The following is a 20895-nucleotide window of genomic DNA, read 5'->3' as shown; positions in this document are numbered from 1 at the left end:
CTCTCTCTCTCTCTCTCTCTCTTTCTCCTCGTTTTCACTCAGTTGTTTTCCTCTCTCTGTCCCTGCGGATTCGATCGTCCTCAGTGGACGAGTTGAAAAGTTTGAAACATATTTATTTCAAAGTGCGAAAGTTCAAATAAACCCCGGAGCCACGACGGGTGATTAATTAATCTTCATTTCACAATGCAGCATCATTCATGAGGCTTTGCCTAAAAGTTTTTACTTTCAAATCGTGTCATTATTAAAACTGGAAAATGATTTGTATTGTTCATAGAATACGAGGATTATACAGAGAAGCAGTTAATTAGAACCTTTAAATCATGATGTCTTTGTTAACGTGACATTCAGATCTCTCTGATTTTTAGGTTTGACCTTTTCAAAGTAAAAGACCGAGGACTGAGGTCACTCGTAGAAGCTGTGACGTGAGAACTTTGACGTCTCAGGGCTCAGATGCGGTTTTAGAGTTAAAATCCAGTTGAGGTTTAGAGACACAAACACAAGGAAGATGAACACAACTCAGACAAAAACACTTTATCACCAACTATCAAATGTGAGGAGACGGAGGGAGAAGACAACCGAGGCAGTGCAGATTAAAATAGACACTTCAGACGCTCCCTCTCTTCCTGTTCTTCATCTTGATCTCTGACTCTTCTCCTCCTCCTCCACCCCCTCACTCCCTTCTCTTCTTCTATCGGACGTCTATCACCGTTCTGAAAACACTAATCATCTTTTCCTCTCGCTGTCGTCGTGTGTCTTTTTTATCGTCTGACATTTATCTCTGTCACAGTCTCTCCTCCCTCTGATGTGACTCATTGTTCCGTCTCAGACGCAGATTTTTCTTTCTGCCCCTAAAATGAATACATCAATTTTAAGTGATGCTCTGGTTCCCTCGAGCGGAAACTTTCCCTGACCTCCTCCAGATGAAACACTGACGTCCACTCTTCTTAGTTTACGCGTTAAGGGTCGATGTAAAATAACAATGTCAAATATCTTCATCGGCTGAAAACCAGGAGCGGATTCGAGGCTTCGTGAAAATTGAACTATATGTGAAATTTTGCATTCGCTTCAAATTCCCTCAGCTCTATCATTCTCAATATCAATCTCTCTCCTTAGCTTCTTTCATTAATATTCTCATTTTCCTTTTTCCTGCAGCGCAATCTGAACCAATTATAGAAACGTGTGAGACCAGAGAGATAACGACTTTTTTAATCTTTTAATGGCGAATGACGCGATCCACTCGTGATGCGAGAATAAAAACAAACATGGAGGCAGTCAAGCTCTCGAACTGTTAAACTAATTCCAATAGGAGTTTGTGTTTTTTCTTCTCTCCACCAGGTTATTTACACGATAGGTTCTAAACACAAGTGCGTAACATTGATCCTTAATGAGGTTAAACAGCAGGGATTCTACACCACACACACACACACACACACACACCCACACACACTCGTTATCAGCATTTCCAGTTAATCTCATTTAATATACATGCTGACCTTCTGGTCGGGTGGCGAAACTAATTACTGCACACCCCCCACGACCCCCCAGAGGGAGGAACACACCTTCAGAAACAGCAGCTATGAGCTCCCCCCGGCCAATTAGAACGCTCCGAGTCGACCCTTTGACCTCCGCGATCACAGCCTCTGGAAAAAAAAAAAAAGCATGAAAGAGACGTTAGGGAACTTTTCACAGATGAAACGGTGTCACATTTTTATTCTGAGCTTCTACTGAGACCCTGAAGATTAGAGCAGAGCCACAAACTCATTCACCTCCTAATCTTCTCTAATGAACGTGTCAAATCCATCTCTATACAAACATGTTTCTTAAAAAGACTTTGTCCAGTTCCCTTGTTACCAAGATTTCTATTTTATTTGTTATCTCCACTTTGTTTTGAATATAAAGTAACACTGACTCAGAGGCTCAGTTCTGATGAAACACTTTCTTTTCACCGCCTGACGCTAATGAAGGATATTCAGAACCAATAGGACCTGGCAGCCGTGAGGAAAAACAAATGTGAAAGTAGAACAACAAAGAACAGCACATCTGTTTGAGCCGCTCCTCGTCTGCAGCTCCTCTCAGACACATTTCAGTCCCTGTTCCAGATCCAGATTCAGAGTCGCCAAAAACAAGTTGATTTCCTTCCTGAGTGGGCGGAGCTGCAGCTGACTTCCAGTGATGTGTGGTGGTGTGACAGATTCACGTGGATTCAAACAAGATCACGACAAAAAGTTGTTGTTTTTTGTGTGGCAGTGTGAACGCTTTGTCGTACAGGTGGAGCGCGACCACATATTCAAACACATGATTTACAGCTCAGTGATGAAACACACCAAAGACACACAAACACACACATGCACACTCCCTCCTCCTTCTATCGCCCTATGAATTATTAAACGCACATTTTCACTTTCCTCCTCATTTGTAATATTAGCTACACACACAGACACACAAACTGTCCTGCAGTGGTGAGGTTCATTTATCCTGCAGTGGTGTGTTTCCACCGGGGGTCCCACCTGCACTCTCGTGTGTAGCGTCCATTAACGGATAAGACTGATTGACGCCACATTTGTGTTGTCGTCTAATTCCCATGAAAAGACCTAAATCTACCAGTTGTGTGTTTCAGGTTGGTGTTTGTGCGTCTCCCGACACTTTCTCTGTCGCTCGCAGCTCTGAGCCGCTCACTTCCCACTGAAGATGTAATTCGTTAAAAACAACTCACAGACAGATTGTTGTGTTAGGAAAGCGTGGCACTAATTTCCTCCCACAGCCGCTCCTCAGTTCTTCACAGGAGGAAACGCTTTGTTCTTCTCAGCGGCGGATTAATCCTCAGATGAAATGAGTATTCAGCACATACATGACGATGGACACCTTGGTTCCATTTCCACTTAAATATATTGATGTGCTGAATCTCACACGGAGTTCCTGTAGAGAGATGTTTCTGTGGCATTGTGAAAAGATAAACACAAGCCAGCCGTCCCCTATAGAAGACAAATCCCCTCCTGTAGAATCTATTCATGTGGTTTGGGTACCATGTTTTGAAATGAGGGGACATATCCCATTATTCAGGCTAAAATAATCAGATATGAAAAGAGCAAACTTCCGAGTGGACTCCCTGCTGTGCTCCTGCTTTCTCTAACCCGTCACATGGAGAGTTCTCCTGCTGCTCGGAAGCTTCATACAAACACTTATCATTTATTCAAACACAGTTCATCAGCAGCACGAAGGTTAGTAGCACGAGTCCGGAGTTCTTTGTTTGAAAAGCAAAGTGAATTCCACTCAAACAGTTCAACGTTGCTTCATTGTTATTCACTGTGAGTCAATTTCCATCTGCTTGTTGATTCTGTATCATTATTTGCATTTTGGCTGATAGGGTGAAGATACAGATAAAACGTTATTGAACCCACGTCGGTTAAATGAACTTGTTACAGCAGCAGAGAGTCAGAATGAGGTCGACGAGAGAATACAAAAGGTTATAAAACTAAATAAAAACACAGAATGTGAACATAATATACAAACTGTGGGGGTGGGTTTTGGTTTGTAGAGAAATGTTCTTGGGTAAAAAGCAGTGAACCTGGATGATTGTATGTGTGCTTTACTATAAGAGAGAGCGCTTTAGGTTGTGTCTATGGTCCGGTAGCATGAAGACACTTTGTCGTTTTGTGACGTTGATTCATTTCAGGACGATCACATTACTTTAATGCTGAGAACAAACGTCCCCTGTTAAACTTGACAGTGTGAGGGAGGTGGAGTCTGGTTATATTCTACGGAGGTTAATTTGTATTTAATAATGTAAAGTTGAGTTCGGGGGGGCAGAGGGAATGTGCAGCCGTCCCACAGTGAGTTGACTAACAATCTACTTTCATCAACTGTCTTTATTTCCCTGCAGCGACCGAGATGTCGTTCTCTAAATTACTTTGAGAAGTCGGACAGAGGGAACCAGTCTGTGTGTGTTGTGTTGTTTTGTGTTGTGTTGTGTTGTGTTGACTCCGGATTAGCGAGCACTTCTTGGAGCTCCTCCAGCTGCTCCGAGCTCTTGTCCCAACATTATCTCGTCTGTCGACTGAAATCATTTAAGAGTTTTCTTTGTTGTGTCGCCGTCTGTGACTCGAAGGCTCCACTGAAACAAACTGCTCTGATAAAACGGTCTGATCGTAATCGGAGGAAACAAGTTCTCATAAACACACATCAAGTTGTGTGTTTTTGTAATTTTTGGGTAAAAATGCACAAATAATATAATGTCAAAGTTAAATGTAAGTCACGGCCTGGAGTCACAGTACAAACAGTACTGTCTCTGGTATCAAAACTCCCATCATGCAGCTGTAAATTCCTGCTCTTAGTTTGCATTTACATCTGAGCAATAATTTACTGCGTGGTCAAACATGTCCACAGACCTCAGATCTGAGGCAGAAGACGGAACATGAGCCGAGGGAAGCTCTAGCCGGAGCCGAGGTCGTGGCCTTGTAGAAACTCACGACGCCGGGATGATGTAAAGAGACAAGCTGCGTTGTTCCCCATGAGCTCAGGACCCCCCCCCCCCCGCTCCTCGAGGGAAGCTCCTCTACTTATCAAACACACAGAAGCAGGAACAACTGGGCCGTGGTGCTCAGATAGAACCAGAACCAGGGAATTGATGATCGGCCTGAAGCTTTGGTTGAAACCTAAATATCTAAACCACCTGTTGGATGGACTGACACCAAATGTAGTTCCATACAAAGCCTGAGGGGCGTCTGGCTTCCCGCATTGCAAACTAGCCTTGGTCCAGATTTGGCCCATGTCTGCCACATGTCCCACTTCCGGGCCAATCACCTTGAGGTATGGTGGCACATGGGCGGCCTGCTCCTGTTTGATGGATCTTGGCCACAAGTAAACCAGAGCAATACCGCATGTCAGCCAAAGGTGGCCCCAGTTAGTTTTGTGCTATTTGGGCCATGTTCACCATTAACCACATGGGTTCACATCCATTTGTCCGGGCCACAAGAAGAGCAGAAGTGTCCAGCTGCCTGGTTCAGCTCCCAGCTTGTCCCTAAACTCTGTCTACTCAAAGTTTTTCTTTCTGTTCCATGAATAGATTCACGACCGGCTGCGATACACACTACATTCTGTTTCGTTAAGTTGTTGGAGTGAGAAAGCTTTTAAAAAGGACATGAAACTTTCTGATCTCTGCCTGAATAGAAAGAATTATCTCAGTTTTTGGGATCTGATCCTGATTCCCGTTGATTCACGAAAGAAACGTTCTGTCCACATCTAATGTTTTCCAGTCGATAAACAGCGACGTCCTCGTCCTCAGAGGAAAGACGTGATGTTAAGAGTTAATTTTCCATCTGCAGAGTCTTTCCCTTCAGCCCATTCATTATTGATAATCTCTGCAAGTGTTGTGTCCAAACATCACAATATCCTCTGGATTACAGAAACCTGTCCCCGGCTGGAAACATGCGCCCGTGTGTCACAACAAGGTAGAAACAGTGAGATCTGAGTCTGTGCTGACCTTCTGACCTCGGCTCTGCTCTGAGGGAAGCCACTTTCTCAGTGGGTGAATGTTGTCTTCTAGTTTATTATAACACGGATGATTTACTGTGAAGACAAACGAAGACTTGTACATTATTCAGAAACTTCCAGGTCGCCTGCTGACTTCCTGTGACATGTTGGTTTTATAGAAACTTATATTGATTTTATTTCTTCATTCAGCTTCTGTTCTCTCTTGTGTTGACTCTTTTGCTCTTTGTGAAATGCCCTTGAGATGCTGGAATCATTTCCCAACTTGGGATCAATACAGTAAATCTATCTATTCAGGATAATTCACAAAGCTCAATAGGTTGTATAACCTGAACTATGGACAAACAGACGACAATCTGTGTGAACTGATCCTCTAGAATATTTTGATGGATGCCTGCGAGGTCATTTTAAAAGCTGGTCGGGGCAGAAATGTAAAATAGACGTTCAGTTCACGGACTGTAAATTTAAGAACCACTGATCTGCTGCTGTATTTTAAAGCCGTCGCTTCGGGGTGTTTACTAAAAGCAAGGACAGGTTTTCAAAACGAGGACTTTTTTAGAAAGTTTGGGACATTTTATAAAGTCTCAATGTTGTTATTAAGTTCAGAAGAGTGAGGAAAGTGAGGATATCCTCAAAGGTGAGAACAACTTGGAATATCTAAACGGTGTTACCTTCACAAAGGACATTGTGTGTTTGTTTATTTGTGTGTTCGCAGGATTGCACTAAAAACTAATACAGGAATTCATGCAAACTTGTTGGAAGGATGTGTGAGGAAACAACTATTTCCCAGAAATAATTTCAACCTTATTTAAAATTTAGATGATTTTCTCAGAGAATAATTCATGAATCCTCATGAAAATATTCAGCGTAATGATAATTATGCGTGTGTGTGTGATTTGGTGTGATTTGGGCTTTTTTTAAACGTTGTGAGATCTGTTTCTGACAAGCTGCTGTACGGTAACACATTGAGCTACACACCAGTGACTACCAGTGATGTGTAGCTGAGATCACGTGGATTCGATAGAGAAACAACAGTTTATTAGATCTTTGTTAGTTTTAGATCAGCGTCCAAACAAACATGATGGAACGGGTGTGGACACGAGCATAATTATATATCCACTGTGACCGGTGTTTTCCTTGTGATTTAATGATCATCTGACTGGATTATGATTGTGTGAGCACGTCTTCATTTCCTTATGTTGCTGTGCAATTACAAAACACATCAGTTGATCCCGTGTTTGGAAAAATATGCAACAACGACGCACAACAACTGAACGACGTGGATATAATTACTTTACCCTCATACGCTTTGACGACAAACAAATGGAAGATTAAGGAGTACACACACAAACCCCCACCCACACACACACACACACACACACTCGGTTACGTGTGAAGAAGATGAGATGAAGTTGATATGAAGAACGTCTTGTTGGTTATTTATCTTCTTTCTTCTTCACTCTCACATGAAAACCAGCGATGTGTGAGAAATATTCAAAAATAATTTATGGAGATCTCATCGCACCTAATTCATTTTCTCTCCATCACACACACACACACACAAACACACACACACACTGGCACTCAGCATTAGGCCGACTGTGGTTTGGGTGGCTGCACATTAAAAATGCATCAGGAGCCAATTATTATCAGAGGGAAGGTGGAAATGGAGAGAGAGGAAAACCAGTGAACAAACATATCCAGAGAGTGACTGTATATTAAGTGTTTTCTTTACTTGTATAAACATTCAGAAAACAATGCAGGGATGGAACAGACCTGGTCATGGGGGGGGGGGGGGGGGGGGGGGTGATGATTCTCGTGTCCTTGATATGATCTAAATAGTTTTCCTGCTGGGACCTAATTTCCCAGCAAACACGGACTGGAATCCCCCCGAGTGTCACAGGAACACAGAAACTAACCTGTGTGTGCGTGTGTGTGTGTGTGTGTGTGCGTCTATTAAATTGCAAATGGATGGAGAAGGATGTAATCTTCCAGGGCACCAGGGGCGAGAATGCCTTCTGTCTATGTGTGTGTGTGTGTGTGTGTGTGTGTGTGTGTCTGCTAAACGTTCTCAGGGGAGTGTGTGTGGTATTGAGGTCAAAATGTTGAGCCCCGGCACACCTGGTTGTTTTCAGGCTGAATACTAATAACAGAATTTACCCGTTCTCTTTTAAAAGCAGTTTCTCTTCTCTCTGATGTTTTGTGTGAACGTTTATCAAACCGGAGCTTCTTCTCTTCACGTCTCACATCGTGCGTTCTATTTTTAACAATCTGCACGATCGACATTAAAACAAGTTGGAATCCTGGGAAACAACAGAAAACAACTTTTAACTGAATTGTTTCCAAAAAGGGAGATTGATGTTTTTGGCTCCAGTAATAAAAACAGTCAAATACTGCCACCTACTGGAGATGTGTTCTTAATTTTTTTTTAGCAGCAATTGGTACAAATTTTTTTTGTGAACTGAGCAACATTACCAGAATTCATCCTTTGTTCAATACTGATGATACATAAACTATTAAAATATTTAAACTGTCAACAGTCTCCTTTTTAAGAAAACACATTTAAATCCAGATTTTTATTTGGAACTTAAACAAATCTTCTGAGGCCTTTCAATTATGGTGCAGATCTGGAAATGGATTTCAATATTGTTTATATTTGTCAGAGAATAATTCATGAATAACAACCAACAACATCATTACGAAGTCTTTTCAATGAGACCTTGCATACGTCCATCTTCAGTGTGTGTGTTTGTGTGTTGTAGAGTGATTGTGTGAGTCTTCCTCCGCAGCCAGATGACCCTCAGGGTGTCTTTTCTTTCTGAGGCTCAGATTCTATTTCAGGCGTGTTGTTATTTTTTATAATCCCAGCACAGACACATGCTTGTGTCACGTGGATTTGTTTCCCTGACGGACAGATGATTTATTTCCGTTTGACCGTTGTGTCCATGATTCACCAGAACCAGCTGCTGCACATCCACGAGTCCACAGCCATTTGTAATCTGTGTCACAGTTCACAGTCTTGATTAATCTGTTTTGTGATTTTTGTGTAATGGTAGTGTTTGATGTAGTCGGTTTACAACAAAAAAATTGCTGTAAGATGTTGTTGCGTGGAAATGTTAAGAAACATGAAATGAGAACAGTCAGGTAAAGTGGAAATACATTTTATTTTATATTTCTTTTACTCTTACAGTTCTCAGAAGGGGATTGCAATATACACAATACATTTTAATCAGTGTATGTGTTATGACGTTGTAACCAGTTTATAAAATGAGTCAAAAGGAAACTTATTGATCACAAATAAATGAAAACAGAATCAGCAGATTTTTTAAATTAAACATTCTGTAAAACGTGTTTTCTCGTAATTTTGTCCTACACGAGGTGCCGTCTCCCGGGAACTGAGACGCATCACGATTGGCCCGAAACATCCCGCCTCCTCTTCACTCTCACGTTTCCTAATTGGTTGACAAACACGTGTTTCTGGTCAACACGGAAGTAGGAGACGAACATACCGGAGTTGTTTTGAAAGCTGCGGCTCTGCGCGTCTCTCTCTCTCTTTCAAGTGAAACGTCCCCTAAACCAAACAACACATCGTTTACGACTCAAACGATCATAAACGAACAAGTGGGTTTAATGATAAACGAGCCGCAGACTCGGCCCCGGAAGCAGGTTAGCTTCACGTTAGCCCGGAAACGCACTGCACCTGACTCCGCTGCGTAAGTTACGAGCATTCTGTGAGTGTGTGTGTGTGAGTGTGTGTGTCTCAGTCCTGAAAACGCTGTTAAATTAAATCACACTTAATTTGTATATTACCTTTTATTCAGGTTAGTGCAGTTTATCGTGTGATGTTGACAGTTGATGTCTTTCAGCTGTCAGTCATTCCAGTGACTGATCATCATGGCGTCTCTTGGTGCTGTGTCCCTGCTGGGCTTCAAGCGGCTGTCTGTTTACCTGGAGGACTGCATGAAGGCTCCGGCAGACCTGAGATCAGCTGCACAGCAGGAACCAGAGGGTGAGCAGCTCCTGCCACCGACGAGTGGCCATTATAACATATATTCCCTTCATGCAGCCGCCAGGGAACAGTTGCTGATAGTTGTTATATAATATTTCAGTATAAAAAGGTTTAAACACAGTATACTTTTGTTTATTTATCGCAAGCAATATCGTCAACAATGTTTTTATATGTTTTCCTAATATTGTTTAGCCCTAATTTGAACTCTTTGAAAGTGCTTCGGTCATTTAATGTTTATGTGAATCAACTCTTTTCTTCAGCTTCTTCAGACGACGTCTCCGTCCTCGTTCTGGAGGATCTCTCCTTCAGCACAAAACCCTCTGGTATGAACGCTCACATCGTGCTTCAGGCCACAGAGCAGAGTTGCCCCAGCATCGAGGGTGAGTTAGAAGAGGACAACGAGCAGCTGAAGGCCGACACCAAGATAAACAAAATAAGGTTGGAGTCTAATCAGCAGCTACAGAGGAGCCGGTCAGAGATTAACTTATACAAAGAAGAGGCAGCGTGTGAAGACAGAGACTCAAACTCAGAGGGAACTAATCCTGGAGAAATCGACCGACTCCAGCTGAGTCACACAGCAGCTGCTGGGACGCCGTCAGTGTTTCAGGAAGACGGCGGCTCAGACTTACAGAACCATAAACTGTCCAAGTCTCTGAAATCCTCTGAGCTGAGCGATGTAGAGGCTGGTCAGGAGGAAGCAGGCGGCTCAGATCAGAGAAGTGTCTCCACAGCAAACATCACCACACCAGAGCAACAGGACACTGGAGACGTGGACACTGGCTGTGGAGGTAAAATAATTATGGTCTATTTGGGAGTTTTTTCCCAACAGAATTTTTTTTCTAATCGTCTTAATGCGATAAATAAGAAATGAGGAGCTTTTGTTTTCTTGTTTCTTTCTTTCATCAGCGTTGACAAAACCTGCGATTTCTAACTTTTCTTCTTATTCTTTCTCTCTTTAAAATCTACCACTCCTTCTGTTTCCTCTACAAATTAGAAGAAACAGAGAAGAACCTGCAAGAAAGTGCGTCTGAATCACGGTCGCACCGCTGCAAGGATTGTGGGAAATCCTTTTCAGGGAGACGCAACGTCCTCCGACACCAGCGGCATCACTGCAGCGTGTTGGTCCGAAGGCCGATTCCCTCAGAAGAGACGCAGCCGGAGAAGTTTCCTTGCAGCAGATGCAGCCGGACGTTTCGGACTAAGCAACACTTGGGGCTCCACGAGAAGGCTCACAAAGAAAACCAGGAGGGGAAAGCTGCTCGGCGAGAACGATGTCACAGCTGCTCACAGTGCAGCAAGAGCTTCTACCTGCTGCAAACCCTGCGGCAGCACCTGCTCACCCACAGCGGAGAGAAGTCCTTCAGCTGCACCATCTGCGGGAAGCAGTTTGGGAGAGAAGGAACTCTGAGGGAGCACCAGCTGATCCACACCCGGGAGAAAACGTTCACATGTGAGCAGTGCGGCAAGACGTTCGCCAGAAGAGGAGATCTCAGGAAACACATGGTCAGTCACTCTGACGAGCGGCCGTTCAGCTGCAGCTTCTGCGCCAAGAGCTTCAAGCTGGTGTCCAAGCTGAAGCAGCACGAGCGTCTCCACACGGGGGAGAAGCCGTTCCAGTGCTCGCTGTGCTCCAAGAGATTCAGGATCCACGTGTCGCTGGCCGTGCACCACCTCACCCACACGGGAGAGAAGCCCTTCAAGTGCACCATGTGTCCGAAGGCCTTCAGCGACCGGAACAACCTGAGGAAGCACCAGATGATTCACTCCGGAGAGAAGCCGTACAGCTGCTCACACTGCGGCAAGAGCTGCCGCCTGCTGCAGCACCTGCTCATCCACCAGCGCAGCCACACGGGCGAGAAACCCTTCACCTGCGACCAGTGCGGGAAAGGATACGCCCGTCTGTCCACTCTGAAGACACACCAGTCCGTCCACACTCACAAACCGCTGCGCTGCTCCCTGTGCGGCCAGGAATTCAAGGGTCTGCCGGAGCTGACCGATCACGAGTGCAAGGAGACGGCTGAGAAGCCACACCGCTGCTCGCAGTGCGGCAAGTGCTTCACCCAGGCCGTGAACCTGAAGAAGCACCAGCTGATCCACTCTGGACAGAAACCACACGACTGCAAACAGTGCGGGAAGCAGTTCAACCACAGGAGCAACCTCACGAAGCACACGCGCATCCACACGGGAGAGAGGCCGTTCAAGTGTGAGCTCTGTGGGCGGAGCTTCAGGCTCCAGCAGCATCTCACCAACCACCGAGCAACTCACAACAAGAAGCCAACGCACAAACAGACCTTGTGACGGCCGCAGGTTGTGTTTGTTTAACACATTCACACCGGATTGAACATGTGAGTGGATAAACCTTCAAGACCGGATGTGATGTTATCATTTTCAGGGCATGGGACTAAATAGTTTGTGATTCGCTTGTATAACTTTAATCAAGCTGCTGGATGAAGGTCAGAAAAGTTGATTCAACTCTAAGGTTTAAAAAAAATCCTACAACTCATTGTCTCCTTTTTAAAATGATGAGTCACTGTTTGTTATTGTCATTAGTCATCAGAGCTTGAAAAGGACCATGTTGCGATGATTTGACACAGATTGATCCAAGCCCTCCTCTCTCAGTTCAGCTGGTACATGTGTGAAATTCACATTTGGCCAGTCTGATGTTTATTGATCCATTTTCACAGATTATATGAATTTTCAGTGTCTGAGAAATTCATCACCATTGTTTCTCTTGTTTCTCAATGAGTAATAATGTAAATTGATGAAATCCAGTTTTAAATGTAAACGGATCAACAGATTAAACTGTTCTTTGAAATTGTACATTAAATGAATTCTTGTATCTACAAGAAAAAGAGCTTTGACCTCTGTACCATGTGGAGGATTAATGTGTAATACGTGTTTTTACCACTAGGTGCTGCTGCCGCCGTCTGATCAACTGTCTGCAGCTCATCACATCCAAACCTCAATGGTAAAAATCCTCTTTCTAATCCTGACTAACAATGTCCAGTCTGAAAAAGATTTATGTAAGATATGTGTATTTAAACATAAATAAATGAGTTCAGTTATGTCTTGACCTGTGAAGCTTGTTTGTTCTGGATTTGCTCCTCAGAACGTTTCAGATCTTTTCCCGTTAACTGAGTTGGTCAGTGAACATCCAGCTCGATGTCCTGAAGTGCAGAGGTCACAACGCCTTTTCTGTTAGAGCGCCCCCTCTCTGTGGAACAATCCCCCTGAGAATCAACTCTTTTAAAGACGGTGTGTTTACTCCAGGTTCTTAACGTCCACTTGAATCATTTCTTGTTTTATCTGATCTGGTTTTTAATCTTTTCTCATCTCTATCATCTTTGATTGATGTGATCTTCATATAGCTTTGAATTGTTTCATACAGTTTTTCACTTTTAACCTGGACAAGCAGCTTGTAACTCTGCTTTGAAATGTAACATATAAATGTTAATGATTTATCTTTCCTATTATTATTTTAGAAATTGACTAAGTAGGACCGTGGACATTGTGGTTTGGTAAATCTTAACATTTAGACGTCACCTCTGGTTTCACGTGACACAGATTTGACCCTCAGCAAAAAGGCAATTATAGAGATTAGGATTAAATAACTTAATATAAAGAAAACAACTTTCCTACAGATGTATTTCTCAATCATTTTCTCCTGCAAGTTCATGACTTTAGTTCCCGTCACCGTTTACTGAGAGAAATCATTTTATCAGATGCCAGTAAATCCTGTGGATTCTGACCTGTGAGTGTTTGTACTGTGTGTGTGTGTTTTTGTGTGGACAGCCTCCTCATCGATCGAAGTTGCTCAACTCTTGGATGTGACCCCGGACGCTGGTGAGTCACTGGTTTTGTGGAAACTGAACCTTGAGGGTTTAAATGAAGCGACGCGGACGCTGGAGAATCATTCAGCGACAGTAGCCGAGATGAAGCCGCTGCAAGTGCTCGTCTGTCTGGGTTTGGTTTGTGTCGTGGCGTCCACTCCGGTGAGTCTTCATCACTGTTCTGTATATACTTCTTACCCACTGGTAGTTTAGAGGATCTTGCTTATGTACTTTTAAATGACTATTGCAACACAATATAATGATGAGATTGAATAGGCTACTCTCCATAATAAAGATGGTTAGAGGAACGTGTCAGCTTCAACAGCTTGAATAAATACTTCAGATTATAAATACATAAAATGTGATTCTATGACTTCTGTGTAAAAAACAAGTGGTACTTTTTAACCTTTAAAAAAGAAAGAAAGATTGAGATCAAACAAACAAAAGATTGATCAGTCAAATTTAATTTCTATAGCCCGTATTTACAAGGCACAATTTGTGCCATAGGTTTTGACAAGATGTGATGTCCTCTGTCTCTAAAGAAAAACCAAACAAATCCTATAAACAGTGGAAAAAACACAAAAACCTCAGTGAGAGATAATTTTAATTAAATACATTTTACCAATAGGTTTAATTAAAAAAACATTCCCCTTTTTATATATAAACAGCAACAGAAAATATTAATTTAATGGAAAACTAGTAAATGAAGATAGCGAGTTTACAGATTTATCTCTTGCTAGATTTATCCAGAATTTGATGGAAGTCATATTTTTCTGTTTGTCCAGGTCGACCCGAGAGGATCTCGTCCGGTGGAGCCCGGCACCAGGTCCGACAAATGTGCCACTCAGAAGGAGTGGCCCTTCTGCACAGACGACGACTGGGTGAGGACTCGCTTCATCCTGCGTCTTCTACAAACCGACAAAGGAAACACACGTTCACATCACATCTAATGTTTCCCTTTAATCCTCCGTCAGGGCCACAAGTGCCCGTCAGGCTGCAGGATCCAGGGTCTGATGGACAAATACGACCACGGTCTGATGAAGAAGGTGGAGAAGATCCGCAGGATCCTGGACGAGAACCGGGTCAAACACCGCTCCACCGACCAGGTGTCCAAACAGACGTACGACTACCTGAAGGACAAACTCACCATTGATTCAGGTCAGTGTGTGTGTGTGTGTGTGTGTGTGTGTGTGTTCGATTTCCACAGAGACTTAAACCACAACCAAATGAATTATTTTTCTTTATGCTTCATTTTTGTGAGCAGTTTAATTTTATAGATTTTTTCTGACATAGGTAATAATTTATAGCTCTGATTCTCTAATATTGTCACCGTGCCTTCAACATTCTACATGAACTGATTTCAGTGTTCAGATACAAGACTCCACTGGTCTGCAATGAAATCTAAAATAACTGAATTTTTTTTAATTACACACAACTCTAAAGAGCACCTGAATATGAAATGTATATTATTTATATTAATTGATTACATTTATGTCCAAAACACCAAAAATATACGTAAAAACACGGCTCCCTGGTTTTAGTAAAAGTGAAATAGTTGATGAGTCATATATTGTTTTTATCTTCTAAAATAATTCACATAATGAATGTATTTATTATAATATTTACATTATTCACTCATTATAATTGAATTAAACATATTAAATAAAGTGTGGTATATTGATTAGGATTGGTCCATCCTTCCACCAGGTCACGACACCAGCTACCACAACTTGGCCCAGGGTCTGCGCCAGAGGATCACTGAGATGAAAGTGAAGATCGACCGACAGCTGCGTCTCCTCGGCGCCCTGAAGGACCGAGTCAAAGACCAGGTGGTGGAGATGCAGCGGCTGGAGGTACGGAGAAACCACAGGGACCAGAACAAACCACAGGGACCAGAACAAACCACAGTCACAGACGTTAATGTTCCACAACAAACACAGGAACAAGAGAAGCAGCGCAGTTTAGAACAAAACGGTTTCTGGCTTAATTTAGCAAAACTTATAGAAATTAAAACTATTAACACATATGTAAATGAATGAAAGCTTAAACTTCAGTTTTTATTGTACTCTGGCCAGTAGTTAGCTTTAGCAAAGGTTAGCTATGGTTATTGAATTTAGTAATAGTCTGATGTATTTATGGTGTTAGCCCCGGCTGGCTTTCACTTGATGCAGCTGGGATTCAGTTTTTCTCACAAATAAAAACAGTATATTTGGAGCAAATATTGGAATTCTCTGTGTATTGTGTATGTTAACACAATGTCTCCTGCGTGTGTGTCAGGTGGACATCGACATCAAGCTTCGCTCCTGCAAAGGTTCCTGCAGCAGCTACTCGGAGCACCAGGTGGACAAGGAGGGCTACGTGGAGCTGGATAAACAGGTGAGAACCCAACTCTGGAACTTAAGAAGGTTAAAAATAGCAAACACCAGAACAAGTCCATCTGTGGAACTAAACTTCATCCGTTCTGTCCCTGTCCCAGATCAACCAGCTGGACTCCAGGTCGCCTCAGAGCATCCAGTCGGTGGGGACGCTCTACGTGATGAAGAGCAGGCAGATGAAGGACGTCATCGTTGACAGCATCTACAAGTCTGGTGGTGGCCCGTCGAGGGCAGCACAGCACAAAGAAGATGTTTTCAAAGATGTGAGTGACACTGAGAGAATCTGCACACGACACAAGTGAAGCTCAGTTGTTGTTTCAGGATAAATCCTCAGATCCTCCTGAAGATTTTGACTTGTTTGTCTTCCTCAGGTGGAGAACATCCAGTTGATCCTCGAGGCAGAAGGCTCCCCCGCATCCCCAGCCACCATCACCAAGGACCAAGGTACTTTCTACACTCAAGGTTCATCGTCATCCACCGGCAGCGGTTCTGCCTCCTCATCCTCCTCCTCCTCCTCCTCCTCCTCCTCCGCCTCCTCCCCCACGAAATCCATCACTGAGATAAGAGGCGACGGAGGTTTGTTTGGTGGAGGGTTTGGAACCCACAGTCAACCCAGCACGAGCCACACGACCACCAAATCCGTCTCCTGCACCAAGAGCATCAAGACGACAGTTGTCCAGACGCACGCCGGCCCAGTCCAGAAGGTGGAGGAGGTGATCGAGGGAGGCCCCGAGTGTCAAGTCATGGCCGACACTTCCAGGAGCGGAATGAGCTCTCTGTTCCCCACCCTTGGCCATACCTCCTCTAGCTCCTCCTCTATAACCACCACGCACCACACAGGCGGCGCTAAGGGAAGCCTCACCGACGACACCAAATCTGGATTCAAATTATTCGGTTCCGACATCGATGGGTTCTTGACGGATCATCCGGAAGAGGACGTTCCCGACTTCCACGCCCGAAGTGTGAAGAGCGCGCGTGTTGAGCGAGAAGCCGATTATGTAGGAAAAGGTACCAAAACCACAAACGACAATGTGGTCACAGCATTTCATATCAAGGGTGCCTAGAGGTCCCTAGGTAACCTTTTGTTGTTAGAGCTAAAAAAAAAAAAAACTTTGCTTTCACATTCCGTGTTTATAATCAAGTCATTTTGAAATCCGAGAAGCTGTGAAAGTGTCTCTTTGATTGGAGACTGTTTAATTTGCGAGAGCAACAAAGTCTCTGTGGGTCGATGATTAAAAAGACTCTGAAACTGAATGTCGCCATTTAAACTTTACCCAAACTACAAGCCTTTAATTTGATTCTAGACTTTTCTTTGCCCAAAGTAGAAATTAGGATTGAGCTGATGCTCTCAATGCAGATTGATCAACAATGTGAGAAAGTGCTTCACTGGGTTCAGGGCTACGTGAACAAGCCGGTCCCCGCTAACTCGCGGTTTCGCGGTGTTCCCCTCTCTGTTTGCAGATTGTGTTGAAGCCCACCAGCACCACCTGAACGGGGAAACGAACGGCCTGTTTAAAATCAAACCCGGCGGAGCGGACTCCACGGGTATAGTGGTGGTTTACTGCCAGCAGGAGGGGCTAATGGGTGGATGGTTGTTAGTCCAGCAGAGAGAGAGCGGCGCGCTCAGCTTCAACCGCACCTGGGCCGAGTACCGCGACGGGTTCGGTTCGGTTGACGCGCAGGGGAAGGGGGAGTTGTGGTTGGGCAACCAGAACCTCCACCTGTTGACCAATCAGGGTGAGACCATGATGAAGGTGGAGCTCGAGGATTGGGACGGGGGAGTAGCAACTGCCGAGTACACCATCAGAGTTGGTTCTGAGGGGGAGGGGTACCCGCTGCACGTGTCTGGGTACACGGGGGACGCCGGGGACGGCCTGGTGACGCCGAAGTCCGACGTGTCACACGACGGGATGAAGTTCAGCACCTTCGACAGAGATCACGATAGGTGGGAGGAGAATTGCGCGGCGGTGTACGGGGGCGGGTGGTGGTACAACAGCTGCCAGTCGGTTAACCTGAATGGGATCTATCACAAAGGCCCATACGACCCAGAGAAGAACTCACCGTACAAGGTGGAAAACGGAGTTGTGTGGTCGACGTATAAACCCGCGAACTACAGCCTGAAGAGTGTGAGGGTGTTTATCCGATCAGCTGCTTTTTAATGTCGCATGGAGCAAGAAAAAAATTGTTGAATATCAAATATATAATTTTCTTGACATTCAGAATAAAAGAGGAAAGAAGATGTACGAGGGTCAAAGAATATTTGAGGACAAAAATCAAAGGTGGTTTCATCGATCTGTTTGACGTGATTGTGAAATCCCACAATAATTTACGACCAGTGTCTGTGTTTCTTCACTTGTGTATTTGTCGACCCACTGTGTAAACATGTGTAACCTGTTTGTTAGTTCATGGAAAAACCTGATGTTCTCCGTGCTGCTGAACTCTGCTCGATCAATAAAGATTCAATGTTCACTTCAGCTCTCCTGGTCCGAGCCGTTTGTTCAGATCCAATTTTAAAAAAACAGGAATTGTTTGTTTTAGTTTATAATGGAAACGAAATACAAAAATGTTTTTAATTGTAAATTATTTCAAGTGGTTTGCAGACAAATATGACTTTGACCTACAGATCAAATGAAGACGTATTCAACCCGTGGAGGTTTTCATTTGTAGTTTGACAACATTGAAAAATAACTCAAGTAAAATCCTTCTTAAAGCTAATCTAATTAAAATCTCCTGCGGGGCAGTGAAGATAATTCAACTGAACATAACTAACTACTTTATTGTGTAAATCTGTGTCCAACACAGTGTTTAGAAAAGATCTACTGTGGTCCTTCATATAACTTAAGCTTTAGGCAGAGCTGTATGTTTCCTTTGTTAGACAGTTAAATGATGTGTTTGAACCTGATAGATTCATAGTGAACTTTTTTCTATAATAAAAATGTACTGAGTTCTTTTAAGACTGTTGCATCAATGACATGTTAACATTTACACAAATTTCAGTTTTGTCTCCGGGTAAGTTACTGAATGAAAGTGAGAATGTTCCTCATCAAATGAGAAGTGGTAGAAAGATGAAACACATTCTGTTGAATTGTGTGAGGTCGTGTTCTTTTTCTACTTGAGCAAGAACTGAATAATAACAAAATCAATACAGATCTTTGCCCTTCCCAGATGTCCCAGCAACATGAGATAAACACACACGCACACAAACAACGTTTTCTATTTGCACTGTCGTGTTTGATCTGGAGCTCTGGTGAAGGTTAACAGGCCCTGAACTGAGAGGGCTCTTCTTAATGTTAGTCTTTCTGTTTGGTTCCACAGTGTGCATGAGGCTGAAGCAGCAGAAACAAGATGGCCGACAGCGCGTCCGTCGAACCCAGAGAAACAGAAGGAGACGGTGTCGAGCAGAGTCAGACGTGCCTCTGTGTTCAGATGACGACTGGGTAAGAAAACAAACAAACGCACACAACTGCACTTCCCATTTATCGGAAGCTGTTATTACACACGTCACTCTATCCTCTTGTGTTTCAGTTAAAGCTAGAAACACTACTCTGGTTGGCGGAGGCAGTTTCCATCTTCTTATAAGGTCACTGTGACCTCTAATCACTTCTGTACCAGAAGTTGAAGCAAGTGCAGATAATCACGTTAACAAGAATTGGACGGACAACACACATCCCTGCAGCCACACAGTGATGAAACAGCAGATGACCTGAGTCCCTGTTGTCCTCGTGTCCTCGTCCACAGGTCTCTAAATGCCCGTCCAGCTGCAGACTGCAGGGATTGATCTCACAGATGCAGAGGGAGGTGGAGAGGAAACTGTGGAAGGTTTGCAAGAGGGCCAAGTTGTACGAGGACGCAGCCGACGCGTCCATGACGGCGATGACTCAAATCTACAACTCAAACCGCAGAGTGATAGTCAACAGATACAGTGAGACTCCGTTTGTTTTCGCTTTGCCGGACGAAGAACAGTCAGTGAATAAATCGATGCCGGCTGAATAACACTGTTTTTATTGTGTTCAGTCTCGGAGCTGAAGTTTGTGGACGATGCAGAGGAGTTGTCTCGAACTCTCACGTCCCTAAGGAGACGCTCGAGCAGTTTGTCCCAACGCCTCAAGGAGCTGCAGGGCGCTGTCAGGAAACAGGTGGAGGACTTGTACCGAGCGGAGGTGAGATGAGTTCACAGGACGAGGGACAGAGACAAGTTCATCTCAGTCAAGTCTTAAGTTTTTATCCTCAGTGAATCAAGAGGCAGATCTTATTGTCGATTCATCATCTGTCCTCATTGTTCCAAGAGAATGAGCCATGTCCTTCAATATTTGATCGTGATAAAGCGCCAACATATGAATCATAAGAGAAACAAAGATCTATTCACTGTGATCAACACCATGAACAATATCCTGATGCAACCTTTAAGGTCGTCATATTACAACTCCTCTGATCATCACTTTCTCTCGTGTTGTACCCCAGGGCTTAGTTTGAGGACCATTGTTTTTTCATGTGGTCCTTTAGCACACAAACAACGCAGCAGGAGATTCTCTGTGCGTGTCTGAAAGAAGCTTTTTGTTGTCGCGGCTTGTGGCATTGTGTATTTAACACCTCACGTTCTGTCTCATCCAACCAGGTGGACATCGACATGACGCTCCGAGCCTGTCACGGCTCGTGTCGGTCGGCGCTGCCGTTCTCCGTCGATCACCCAAGTTATCAGACACTGGAAACTGACATGGACCAGATGAACAAGGCCGTCCACCAGAGGAACAGAGCAGTGACACCACCTGAAGACACGCCACACGTCTTGATCAAAACTGTTGATATGAGCCCGGCCCCGTCTGTGGAATATAGGAGCATCCCAGAGGTCCAGAGAGAACTGCTGACCCAGTTTGAGGACATAGGACAGAATGAGTTAGGTCTGGAGGAGCTGCTGGACTCGGCAGACGTGGAGGTTCTAGAACATTTTTGAAAAGGTGTGTCTCCTCCGTTTTAACAGGGCAATGGTCAGAGTTTCATATTACCTCATCTCAACAGTTTTATTTATTAGAGAACATCTGTAATGGATTTACATTGCTGTGCTGCTTGTGGACATTTTATTTTATGCATGTTAGTAAAGACTATTTCACAATCTAATAATTGAGCTACTTGTCTTTGTCCCTGTTAGATTTCAATGTTTCCCTAAATAAGACTCTTTAAAGACAATTGTCAAAAT

The 20895-nt window shown here is 43.8% G+C and overlaps 3 protein-coding genes across 5 annotated transcripts; all 3 read left to right on the top strand.

Annotated features, from left to right (window-relative positions):
- The first annotated feature begins 8748 nt into the window (after positions 1 to 8748).
- Positions 8749 to 13428, top strand: LOC133949619 (gastrula zinc finger protein XlCGF57.1-like). 2 transcript variants are annotated; one of them, XM_062383551.1, is made up of 7 exons: positions 8749 to 9200; positions 9354 to 9496; positions 9757 to 10284; positions 10491 to 11841; positions 12408 to 12464; positions 12606 to 12751; positions 13289 to 13428. In XM_062383551.1, the coding sequence occupies exons 2-4, from the start codon at positions 9382 to 9384 to the stop codon at positions 11792 to 11794; spliced, it is 1947 nt and encodes a 648-aa protein (XP_062239535.1). In that variant the 5' UTR covers positions 8749 to 9200; positions 9354 to 9381; the 3' UTR covers positions 11795 to 11841; positions 12408 to 12464; positions 12606 to 12751; positions 13289 to 13428. The 2 variants fall into 2 exon arrangements, with proteins under 2 accessions (XP_062239535.1, XP_062239534.1); XM_062383550.1 differs by lacking the exon at positions 12606 to 12751 and having other exon boundaries at positions 13289 to 13427.
- On the top strand, positions 13332 to 18175 carry fga (fibrinogen alpha chain). Its single transcript, XM_062383625.1, has 8 exons — positions 13332 to 13488; positions 14112 to 14207; positions 14301 to 14484; positions 15034 to 15179; positions 15604 to 15702; positions 15803 to 15964; positions 16073 to 16709; positions 17163 to 18175. The coding sequence occupies exons 1-8, from the start codon at positions 13429 to 13431 to the stop codon at positions 17858 to 17860; spliced, it is 2082 nt and encodes a 693-aa protein (XP_062239609.1). The 5' UTR covers positions 13332 to 13428; the 3' UTR covers positions 17861 to 18175.
- A 153-nt stretch (positions 18176 to 18328) lies between these two features.
- LOC133949657 (fibrinogen alpha chain) lies at positions 18329 to 20819 on the top strand. Of its 2 annotated transcripts, none has more exons than XM_062383598.1 (4): positions 18329 to 19138; positions 19440 to 19623; positions 19716 to 19861; positions 20317 to 20819. In XM_062383598.1, the coding sequence occupies exons 1-4, from the start codon at positions 18989 to 18991 to the stop codon at positions 20650 to 20652; spliced, it is 816 nt and encodes a 271-aa protein (XP_062239582.1). In that variant the 5' UTR covers positions 18329 to 18988; the 3' UTR covers positions 20653 to 20819. The 2 variants fall into 2 exon arrangements, with proteins under 2 accessions (XP_062239582.1, XP_062239583.1); XM_062383599.1 differs by having other exon boundaries at positions 19227 to 19623.
- Positions 20820 to 20895: the final 76 nt, after the last annotated feature.

This window comes from Platichthys flesus, chromosome 24 (genome assembly GCF_949316205.1).
Source record: "Platichthys flesus chromosome 24, fPlaFle2.1, whole genome shotgun sequence".
NCBI classification, from domain to species: domain Eukaryota; kingdom Metazoa; phylum Chordata; class Actinopteri; order Pleuronectiformes; family Pleuronectidae; genus Platichthys; species Platichthys flesus.
Note: the sequence above shows the minus strand (reverse complement) of the source record. Positions and strands in the feature narration are given on the sequence as shown.